We start from the raw sequence: 11,308 nt of genomic DNA, 5'->3' as shown, positions 1-11,308 counted from the left end.
CCAATGGCTCTATCCATAGACCTACCGCCTCCTAGGAAGGTCGCTGGGCATGCAGTGCTGGGATCATGACCTTGACCCTAACATCTGGGGAGGTACTTAGGGGCAGGGGCATGGCTTGCGGTCCAGTGGGGAGAGAAGAATCCTCTTACAGAAGCTGCTGACAGTGCTGTTTAAACTGAAAGATGGTTGCGCTTCAGGTGAAAGGGGTGTAGACTTGGGGTGTCTGGTACAAGCTGGGGAGGAGAAAAAGTCTCAGACGCCAGAGTGTGGCCTTAGGGGCAGCCTCTGCATTGGCCTCCCCCTCTCTCAGCCCCAGCATCCTGATCACTTCCCACACCCGTCAGATAAGGAGCAGGTGTGTTCCTGTCTCTAGGGGTCTCTTCTGGGACCGTTGGCTACTTGTCACCTTTAGAGACAGTGTCATATATTGGCAGTCATATTTCGCATAATATTTATTTATTGTGAAGTCTTCCCACTTTCCCACATCTTGGAAAATATGAAGCTCCGAGATCAACTGTGGGCCCTTGTTTCCCTGAGGAGGTTGAGTTGGCCCTAGATTCTCTCTTCCACGTTTGGTAGGGTCTGCGGCCAGAGGATTATGGTGTCTTTTGGCCACCTTCACGATGTGAAGGTGAGAGTTGAGTGGGCTAACATCCGTGCCAGAAAATCCATGAGTTGGATTGGAGAATGGGATAGGATGCACAGGCAGGCCCTCCTTCATGGTCACTGTCTGAAGGTGACAAACTCTACCTGCACCATCCTCCAGGGACCACTGCAGGAAACACTTTCTGACTGCAGCCCATCCAGAAGAGCTGTCTCCCTCACAGTTGTGGCCACCATGGCAGCAGCATCTCTGGGCTTCAGAGGATTGTCTAGATTCCCATGATACCATCTCATCAGCATCTCCCAGCTGGCAGGTGGGGGTGACTCTGAGGTGGTCAGCAAGCTTGGAGCTCTTTCTAGATTGAAATCTACGGTTTCTGCCACAAACTTCTCTCTTCGACAAGAATACCGCTCTCTCCCTCAGGCCACAGCAGGGGAAGTGAAACCTGAGGTTTTCTCTCCTGGAACCACAGCAGGTGGAGCCTCATTCCTCCCGTAACCTGAAACCCACCCTCTTACTTCCTGAAGACCAGCCCCCACTTCTGTCAACATGTAAGTGGAGTTTGGGGATCTGTTTTTCCCCAGATAGATTTCTTGGAGCCTGTCTCATGGGGACAGAGGAGTGAGACACCAAGACTCTCCTGGGACTGAATCCTTTCTGTGTTGGACCCACTCCAGGGCTGGAACAGCCTGGGGCTTCAGGAGGCATTGAGTGAATTCTTGAATTCATCTGCAGTGAGAGCCTCTATGGACAGAGGCTGGGACTGAGCCAGGAGCCCTGACTCCAGTGCCAAACTTGGGTGAGCTGTTTGGGTTCAGGGTGAGCCAGAACTTGTGACTGGATCTTTGCTCATCCTCACATTTCCTCTTAGCCTTGCACATACATGTACAGAATATCTCTCCTCATCTTCTCTACAGCTCTTCCAGCCTCTACAATTCTCCTCCACGGGGTTACCACCTAATTCCCCTCTCCTTACTGATCTCCCTCTTGTAGTCTGTAGGTCTTGCACTGACAGCGATCTATCTCTGATGTCACGGAACACTTTTCTCTGTCTCAGCAAACTCAGTCATGTGCCTTCACACTTTGCATGTCTTCTGTCACTTCCAAAGACAACGCTTCCATCAGCCTCCTGATATTTCATTCCTTCATTTATCTGACAGACATTGAAACACAATTTTAAAAAATCTTTCATGATTTTGCACGGAGATAGAGTCAGCAAAGGACCATGAGTCTTGTTCTCTTCCCTCCGGAACTCTATTTGGGTACCAGCCAGAGACTAAGTGAGAGAAAGAGAGGCAGAGCGGGAGAGGGTGGAGGAGAGAGGCAGATATATCAGCATGTTGGGGAGAGAGGCCCTTCCTGTCTGTGAGAGGTGTAAGAGGAGGGCATGCGAGCTTTCCTCAGACAGGGAGAAATTTCTGAAGAGATTAGAGGTAGAGTTTACCCTGAGAAGGAAGAAACCAAGGGTATGTGAGAAATCCCGCTCTGATGGAATATAAGGTGCTATTTCCTGGGGGTGGCAAGGAGCCTGAGAAGGGCTGGCCAAGACTGGGAGGTCATATCCAGTCTCCAAGCTCCTCCCAATTCTCCCATCAGGATCGGGGGGGGGGGGGGGGGGGGGCCCAGAGGGGAGCGCTCTTTTCAGGCAAGACACAGCCTGGTCCTTGGGGGAAAAGTATGGATGACGCTGTCCGTGGTGCTGAAGCAGAATTGACTCCCTGGATAGGAATAACTGGGCTGAGGGGAGGGGTCTGACTAGACAGGTACTAGATCTGGGCCTCAGATCAGGAAAAGCAGCTGACTCAGAGGTAATGACCTGCCTGGGAAGGATAAAATCGGGGACAGGCGGATCTTCTGCTTTGGGGACTGAGCTTCCCCTGTACCCATCCCCCTTCTTGACTCTCCAGAATGTCCTGCGGGCTCGGCCAAGCTGCTGAATCCAGGCCAGCACCAGCCCAACTCTAAATTCCTACTATGTGAGAAAAATAAAGCTCTATTTTTTAAAGTTCCTGAAATTCAGCATTTTTGTATCTTAGTGCAAAATGCATTTTACTTGATGCAAAAAGTCAGGAGTGGTGGTGATTCCTCCAATTCCATGTGAAGCTAATGCAACATTTTCCAGAAGTGCCCTCCTCATTTACAGCTCCAGATGGCACATGAGAGTGCCTGTATGACTGATTTTTTTCAGTTTTGCTGTATCAAAATTAGAGAAATAGTGTTACATTCTTTCTTTACTTTGCATTGATGTGATTATAAAGAGCTTTCCCATCTAAATTTTTATTAACTTTAATCCTTCTTTGTCAGTTATCTATTCCAAGGTTTTACACAGAGGGAACTTGGAAGTTTCCTCAGTGACTTCTTGAAAGTTATTAATCTCATCCCTAGCATTTATCTTAGAGAAAAATATTTTGCCAACAAAATATGCACCCCTAAATTTCAAAATTTAGGTTTTATCCTTTTTGAACTTTGTGTAAATGGCAGCATACAGCATGCATTTTTTATGGCTAGGTCTACTTAATATTAGTTTTTTAAATTTTTTTATTGTGAAGTGTATAACATAGGAAGAAGACACTCAACTAGCTCCAGCAGTGAGGGGAGACAGATAAATGAACTTTATCCGAGGATAACAGGCAACCATGGAAGGTTTTGAGCAGGAAAGGGGCAGGTTCTTATAAATATCAAACTGATCCCCTTGAGGCCAGTTTAGGGAAGAGTTGGAAGGGAGAGACGGTGGCCAAGAGGCCAGAGGGAAATTGTTTCAAGATCTCCGGAGGGGAGACCCAGCCATCCTGGAGACAGCTGTCTTGGTGATGGAGGAAAGAAGCAATTTAGGACACTTTCAGGAAGTGAAATTTGAAGGGAGGTGTGAAGGGTGAGGGAGGGAGATATCTAGAGTGACTCCCAGAGCCCTGACTCTAGGAACTAACATGGGAATGAAGGTGCCATTGTCCAGAGGAGGACAAATGTGCGGGGCTGGGTAGGGAGAAGGTGGTAGAGAAGGCAGCAGAGTTGGGTGGGCATTTCACCAAGGAGGAACAGAGGGCTTAAGCGGAGCTGTGGGAATACACCCATGCGCGCGCACACACCTCCCACACCAAGGCACATGTTATTTTAATCATTTAAATTCAGGGAAAAAGAAAATATTCAAACCAGCCAAAGACAAAGACAAAGTACAAAGATGAAAATTACAGCAGAATTCTCCTAAGAAACTATGCAGCCAAAGAACGTGAACTGAAAGGAGAAAAATGTCAACCTACAATATCTTACACAATAAACAGATCCTTCCAAAGCTAATGTAAATGAGCACTTTTCTGGACCAAAAATAGCCAAGGGATTTCATCCCCAGTGTACCACCGCTACAAGAAATATATGAAAAGATCTTCAAGCAAGAGAAAAGTGATACAATAGAGACACTGGAATGTGTACAAAGGAATGAAGAGCCATTGAAATGGTTAATATTCAGATCAATATAAAAGAGTTTATTCTTCTAATTAAAAAATATCTTTTCATCCAGCCCTGGTGGTTAAGATTTGGCACTCTCACCGCCATGGCCTGGGCTCATTTCCCAGTCATGGAACCAAACCATCCTTCTGTCAGTTGTCTTACTGTGGCAGAGACTCGCATAGAGAACTAACAACTAGAATACACAACCATGCACTGAAGACTTGAAAAAAACTATCCCTTTAAAATGAACTGTTTTTAAAGAATAATATGTTGGGGAATTTATAACATTATATTATGGGGTTGAATTGTGGGCTTCTCAAAACCACATTAAGGCAAGCATGCAGATGCAACATATTACTTGAAGTATAATTCAAATTAATATTAGAAAATATCTATCTCCTCACATGCCCTCCAAACGTTTGTGTAGAACCATCAGGAAGAGTCCTGGAGAGCAGAGGTGAAGGGTCCTTTCTGGAGAGGAGGCAGGGCCATGTCATGCAGCCCCTCCTGGCTCCACAAAGATGTGCCTTTGAAGGTCTCGGGACACAGTGGTCTGATGGATCCTCATCCACCTGTCAGGGTTCTGGAGCCCACAACTCTCAATGGCTGGGAGGAAGGGGGCTCAGTCACACCTTGCAAAGCTATCCCCTTGGGATCCTCTGAACCTGCAGGGGAAATAGAGCTCAACAATGATGCTGTGGAGGGTGTGCTCTGGAGAGGACAATGCGGGTGAAGCCACCCAAGGTGTCCCCCGGTATAGGACACCTTGAGAAGCGCTTCTCACCTAGTGTAGTAGCTCCAGGTGAGGCCATAGGTGAGAAGGAAGCCAGCCCCCATTAGGGCCCCCCTGAGCAGGGTGAGGGCTAGAGGCCAGGTGCCCCGCTGCTCCCCAGAGATGTGGAGGAAGGAAGAGGAGATACCTGTTGGAGAAAAGGGGGAGAAGGATGGAGAGATGAGGTTCCTAAAGTCCACATCTGAGCCTGTTCATGGCCACACCTAGAACGCAGGTATCCTGCTGTACTCACCCTCCACAACTAAGTTAACAGAGATGTAGTAGGAGCCCCCAGGGTGCTGAGCTTGGCAGGTGAATTCACCTCCATCCTCTAAGACCACCCGCGGCAGCTCCAGGACCCCAGGATCCAAGGGTTGAGAGGGGGTCAGCAACAGGCTTCCCCAGGACCAGCTCAGCCTGGCTGGGTAGTTGCCATCAGTGTCACAGACCAGGCGCAGGGACTGGCCCTCCTGGACTCGCAGGGAGGTGGTATTGTGCAGGACCACTGGGACTAGGGAGACAGAGAGAGCCATAGGGCAGGGCTGAGAAGCCCTGTCTCCCTCTGCCCTCCCACAGACGCAGGAATGGAAAATAGTGTTCCTGAGACAGCATTGCAAGCAAGGGTTGAGCGGGGTGAAGATCATGAAGTGAGGTGGGGGAAGGAGAGGCAACTGGAGGATGGAGGACAGGGACAGGGGATGGACATCTGAGGAAGAGTTGACCATGTCTAGATGCAGGAAGGACCATGCCAGGCAGTGGACCTTGGTGTGTGAACCATGCAGGGGCTGACACACGTAGGTCTGACCACTTTGAGGCTTCCACAAGGTGATGCTTTCAGCTTCTCCCCTGAGGGCCACATGGGGCTCTGTGAGGGTTCTGAGCAAGGAAGGAAGAAGGTCAGCTCTGGGGTATGTAGAGATTCCTGTGGAGTCCAAAATCTGGCAGGTGGAAGGATGCAGACTGGAGGCTGGCAGTCCAGAGAGGAGGCTGGTCCTGTCCAGTTCTCACTCATGTCCAGGTGAGAGTGAGTGAGAATGGAGGCCAGATGTGGGGCTGCAGCCGTGTGGATGGAGGAAGAGAGGGATTTGAGACATTTTCAGGTAGTCAAGTATCAAAACTCACTGAGTCACGGGGAGTGTAGGGTGACACACAGAGATGTCTGAAGTGACTTCCAGGATATTGACTCAGGTGATTCGGGTAGGAAGGGCCCAAGAAGGGGGAGGGGAGGACACTTAGGACAATCTCAGCTCAACAGGGATTTGTGAGGGTCTTCAGGGCAGAGGTCCAATTGGAAGTACCAGGATGGACAAATTGACCACCGTGCACGAAGTGGCTGGATGCTCCATGCCCAGATGTGAGGACTCAGTCTCCTCGTGGGAGATGGAGACGGGACAGTCAGAGAAGGAGGAGGGAACCAGGGAAAGGATGTCATGAGACAGTGAGGGGAGAGAGAAGGTCAAGAGAGAGGAGGCAACTGGAGGTGACATGAATGGTCAACAAGGAATTCACAGAGACCCTAGAGAGTCTTGTCAGTGGACAGGAAGTGGCGAGAGCTCACACAGGACAAGAGAGGGGAAAGAGTGCCGGGGGTTCATTCGGTCCAACCTGCACACAGTCCCCTGACTAGACCTTTGAGACCTCAATTCCACCCAGGCCTCTCCACCTGTGCTGTTTCCCCAGAAGACGTGGACGGTCAGGTTCTGTGGAGCATCTGGAACAGAAATAAATAAGAGGCCTCCTGAAGTAGGATGGGGTGGCCATGAGCCAGGTGGTGGAGTCTGGGTATTCTCTCCATCTCGACCCAGGTCATGTCTCTAAGAACAGTCCCCAAAATGCCACCCAGATCCTGCCTCCCCACTTCCAGGAGCAGGAACTACCAAACAGCTGTAGGGGTCTGTCGGGAGAGAGAGCAGAGGGATCAGAGGAGCCTCTCTCCTCCCAAGGACCCAGGCATCCTTCCCCAGGTGTGCTCCCACTCACTGGTCACAAAGAGGCTCAAGGAGGCTTGCAGGGAGCCCAACAGGTGCTGAGCTCGGCAGACGTATTTCCCATGGTGCCCCAACTCCACCAGGGCAGCTCCAGGACCCCAGGGTTCGAGGTGCTCAGGGTCAGGCTCCCCCGGATCCAGGTTATCATGGCAGGAGGGTTGCTGTTGGTGACACAGACCAGGCGCAGGGACTGGCCCTCCTGGACTGGAAGAGAGGAGCCATTGCCCAGAGATTGAGCTCCTGGCAAGACAGAAAGACAGCTGTGCCCAAGACATCATTAGGGGCTCTCTCTGTGTCTGCCTCTGTCTCTCTCTGTCTCTGTCTCTCTCTCTTTTCCTTCCATGATGCAGATCTGTGTCTTCTCTTCCACTCCCTGAGGAGCACATACTGTCTTGGCTCAGCCCCAAGGGAACAGGGCTAGGAGCAGGCATTGCAGCCTTTCCAAGTGGCTATTGTGCATTCTCCTGAACTGCCTTGACCCCCAGGTCACTTGTCTTGGCCATCTATGCCAGTGCAGATCCCAGATTTTCATCTAAGATCCTCGTCATTTAATCTTTATATAATGTCACTTGATCTTACAATGCTTCACTAAGACCTGGTAATTTGGAAGTGCATGAGAGCTTACAGCCTCATTGGTGAGATCCCCAAAAGCAGGCCCCCACAGAGCAATATGACAACATGGCTTGTGATGGGGACAAATCCAGTGGAAGGAGCCCTGAGGAGGGGAGTGCATTGAGACTCTCAGGACAGGGAGGGCTTCCTGGAGGAGGAGAGGCTTAACAGAGCCTGAGATTGAGTGGGAACTGGTTAGAGGATGATGCTGATGGGAGGACCTTGTGGAGGAAGGTACAAGATGTGCAAATACAGCGGAGGTGTGAAATGACCTGCATGCTCGGGGAAAAGGAAATAGTTCTGTGAGGTTTGAGTCAATGGGCATGTTTGGGAGTGTTTGTATATGAGGCTGCTGGAAGAAATTATGGGAGATTTAAAAATCAATATTAGACTGGGGAAAGTCAGAGAGATAAAAGAAAACATTGATAAATGTACCCAGTGGTTTACTAGTAAATATTTAACAACCAGCTTATTCATGGTGGGGGGAGGCAGGAGTCCTGATCTACACTATTTGCCAATTTCCTTGGTGAATACTCCCATCTTGGTCAATATCAAGCACCAATTTGAACTGAACGTAGAGTTGGGCAAAGATGGATACAGTTGGCTGTTGCCAACCAGTCAGAACCAACACCGGGTACACCAATAAGAGCAACTCAGAAGAAAAATGCATGTTTCTGCCTGGGAAAATCTCCATATGCTAAGTCAAAAGGCCATCAATAGACTGGAAATCAATCCTTTCCACTAACACAGAGCTGATGTCTGTAATATGAAAAGAGCTTCTTCAAACCATCAAGAAAAAGTCCGCAAAGAAATACAAACCATTCTTAAACATAATGGAAGATATTCAACCTAGTCACAAAATGACACTGCAACTTAACATGACCGTCAGTCCACTTAAGATCAGAGAGGATGGACACGTTCAGCAGGGAAGGGGGCACATTGCAGGTGGGAGGAGAAGCAGAAGCACCTCCATGCAGTGGGATTGGCAACATCTGTAGAAACTGCACTCGTGCCCTTTGATCCAGGACTTTCCTTTCCAGAAAATTATCTGACACACACACACACACACACACACACACGGGGAATGTTTGTAAGAGTTTATTCAGTGCAGTATTATTTGTCTGAGTAGAAGACTGGAAACACTCTAGTTTTCAACCATCAGGGGATCAATTAATTACCGTATTGTATAATTTACTTCCAAATAGCAAACTATGGAGTCATCAATATCTCGAGTTGATACAATACAATATCGTGTATCCATGACACACTAAGTTTGAGACAAAGATGTCTTGAATTCAAAGAAATGTACTAATGTCACTTCCTTAGTTGTGACAAATTTGCCAAGGTGATGGGAGATTTTAACAATGATGGAAGCTGGCTGAGGGATTATGGAAATTTTCTGTACTGTGTCTAAATCTAAAATTACTCCACATAAAAAGTTTATTAAAAATAATAATAAAGATGCAGAGCACTGTGTATAGTATGATGTGTACATATGTGTGTTTGTTTAAATGTATATGCATAGGTTATATTTGGGGAGATAACCAAGAGGGAGGTACACAGGTTCTGAATACTGTTTTATTCCTACTAAATTTTGCTGGGGATGGACTTGAGTTTCCCCCAAATTCATGTGTTAAAGCCCTAACCCCCAGTGTGATGGTATTTGGAAGGAATCTGGAGGGGCCCTTTGGAGGTGATTGGGGTCAGATGAAGTTATGAGAATGGGGCTCTCGTGATGACATTGGTGCCCTCATAAGAAGAGACACCAGAGAGCTGGCTCTCTCAGCCCTGTGAGGACACAACCAGAAGGCAGCCATCTACAAGGCAGGAAGAGAGTCCTCACCAGGAACCCAATGGCTGACACCTTGATCTTGGACTTCCAGCCTCCAGAACTGTGAGAAATAAATTCCTCTTGTTTAAGCTGCCCAGTCTGGAGCAATTTGTAATGGCAACCAGACTAAGACACACTTTATGCTTCCTATTTTAGAAACTAACATTAAAATGATCCAAGGAGGCTGAAGGAGGAGGTGGGATCCAGATCCTAAGGAGAATGAGGGCAGGATTTGGGACATGGATGTGTCCCTGGCATGGGGACAGCACATCCATCGGACATTGAAGAGGCCATGCCAGCCCCCTGAGAACAGGGTCATCGGTGGGTCGAGGACAGTTTCTAAGCTGATGAATAAGTGGAGGCTTCCCACCTCTGTTGCCCCAAAACCTGGCCTGAGCCTTTCTCCCATCTGACTTCTGGGCCCCAGCTCTGCTCTGAAAGGAGGAGACAGACCCTGCTTCCACCACAACCCCTAGAGTGGAGAGGTTGCTCCCTACCTGTGCTTTCTCTCCGGAACACGCTGATGGTCAGGTTCTGTGGCGCATCTGGACAGACATAATTGTTCCCTTTTCAGTGGCAAGAAGGTGGGTGTTGGCCCTTTTCCACCAGTACTTTAGAAATAAGGGGGAGAGATGGGGTTGGGAGTCCTCTTTCCTTCCTCCCCAGAGCCAGCTTGCAGGACCCAGCACCCAGTATCACAGGCCCTGCCTCCCCCTCCTCCTCCTCCTCCTCCACACCCACTGCCCTCAGGGACCTGGCCATCCTGGCCTGACACTCACAGGACACGTTGAGCTGGATGGTCCTCTCTGTGCTCACTCCTGCTCCAGGGAATATTACTCGACAGGTGAGATTGGTGCCGTGGTCCTGGGGCCCCGGGGTGAGGGTGAGCACTGGCGAATGGGGATTCTTGGAGTCCAAGGAGGTAAGGGCCATCCCGCTCCATGAGAAGGTGGGGGGTGTCCCCCTCTTACAGGCCCATGGCACTGTACAGGTGATGTTCTTGGGGTCGCCAGATTCTAGGATACCCTGGATGTGGATGTCAGGTATCTGCGTCAGAGCTGAGGAGGGGAGAGATAGAGACACAAACCTGGAAGTTGGGACCCCAAGTGTCACTCTAAGAGGAACCTCTGCCTCAGCCAGCCATCTTCATCCCAACAGCTCAGGCGTCCCATCCTCCTGGGTCCCCCTGAGCCCCTCCCAGGGTGAGGAGTAGGAGATCCCCTCCAGCTGTGCCCTGGAGCCCTCAGTCCCATCCATATGTCATTTCGTTGACCCCAAACCTTACCCATCACATGCACAGAAAGCTGGTGGTCTCTGTAATTATATCTCACAAAAGATCCTCTCTCCACCCTAAAGAAGTATGTCCCAGAGTCACTCCTCCTGGCATCTCTGATGTCCAGGGAGCAGCTGTAGGTCCGGGGGTCCCCGAGGAGGTGGAATCGGTCCTGAGTCTCCTCCTGCACTTCACGATCTGGGTTGTTTGTGGCCACAGGAGCATCCCGGTCTATATTTGCTCCTTCCTGGAACGAGTAGCCGTGGGCTGGGACAGCGTATGTACAGTTATCCCATGGGTGGGAGAAAGAGCAGAGCACACGAACACATAGGCCCTCCTGCACAGTCACAGACATCTTCACTTTCAACCAGAATGTGTCATACCGAGTCAGGGACCCTGAGGGGAAACAAGGGTCAGCTGCAACTCCTGCCTGCCGGCCCCTCTCCCCTCGGCCCACTCACCTGCCCACAGCAGGGGCAGCAGCAGTGGCAGCATCTCTGAGTAGAGGGTTCTGGGCATCTTTCCTGTGTTTGAAAAGAGAAGGGGAAGGCTAGGGAGTGAGGGGGCTGTGGGGACGCCCAACGGAAGCTGGGGAGGAGCACATGACCTCAGCCTTTCACAGAAGAGGAACTGAAGACTGGAGCTTGTTCCCCCTCTGCACAGATGGGACAGACACCCCACGATCCAGAGACCCTGATTCCAACCCAGGGGAGAGCAGAAAAGGAGCAGACCCTGTGTCCTGCCCCCATCTCAGGGATTCCCTCCAGAACCTGAACCTGGACCA

The 11,308-nt window shown here is 49.9% G+C and overlaps 1 protein-coding gene across 1 annotated transcript; it reads right to left on the bottom strand.

The window, feature by feature from the left end:
• Positions 1–193: 193 nt before the first annotated feature.
• Positions 194–11,019, bottom strand: LOC124250320 (sialic acid-binding Ig-like lectin 14). Its single transcript, XM_046682127.1, has 7 exons — positions 10,986–11,019; positions 10,537–10,920; positions 10,031–10,309; positions 9,749–9,796; positions 5,074–5,331; positions 4,833–4,968; positions 194–233 (listed from the first exon to the last, which is right to left on the bottom strand). Exons 1-7 carry the CDS (start codon positions 11,017–11,019, stop codon positions 194–196), a joined length of 1,179 nt encoding a protein of 392 aa, XP_046538083.1.
• Positions 11,020–11,308: the final 289 nt, after the last annotated feature.

This window comes from Equus quagga, chromosome 13 (genome assembly GCF_021613505.1).
Source record: "Equus quagga isolate Etosha38 chromosome 13, UCLA_HA_Equagga_1.0, whole genome shotgun sequence".
Classification (NCBI taxonomy): domain Eukaryota; kingdom Metazoa; phylum Chordata; class Mammalia; order Perissodactyla; family Equidae; genus Equus; species Equus quagga.
The sequence above is the reverse complement of the archived record's forward strand: the minus strand, read 5'-3'. Positions and strand labels throughout refer to the sequence as shown.

Bases quoted from the DNA above. Each gene is read 5' to 3' on its own strand.
- LOC124250320 (XM_046682127.1), bottom strand. From the start codon at position 11,019: ATGCTGCCACTGCTGCTGCCCCTGCTGTGGGCAG. The intron at 10,921-10,985 runs GTGAGTGGGCCG...GTTTCCCCTCAG, and splicing joins GCTGCCCCTGCTGTGGGCAG to GGTCCCTGACTCGGTATGAC. The intron at 9,797-10,030 runs GTGAGTGTCAGG...ATGTCTGTCCAG, and splicing joins CATCCAGCTCAACGTGTCCT to ATGCGCCACAGAACCTGACC.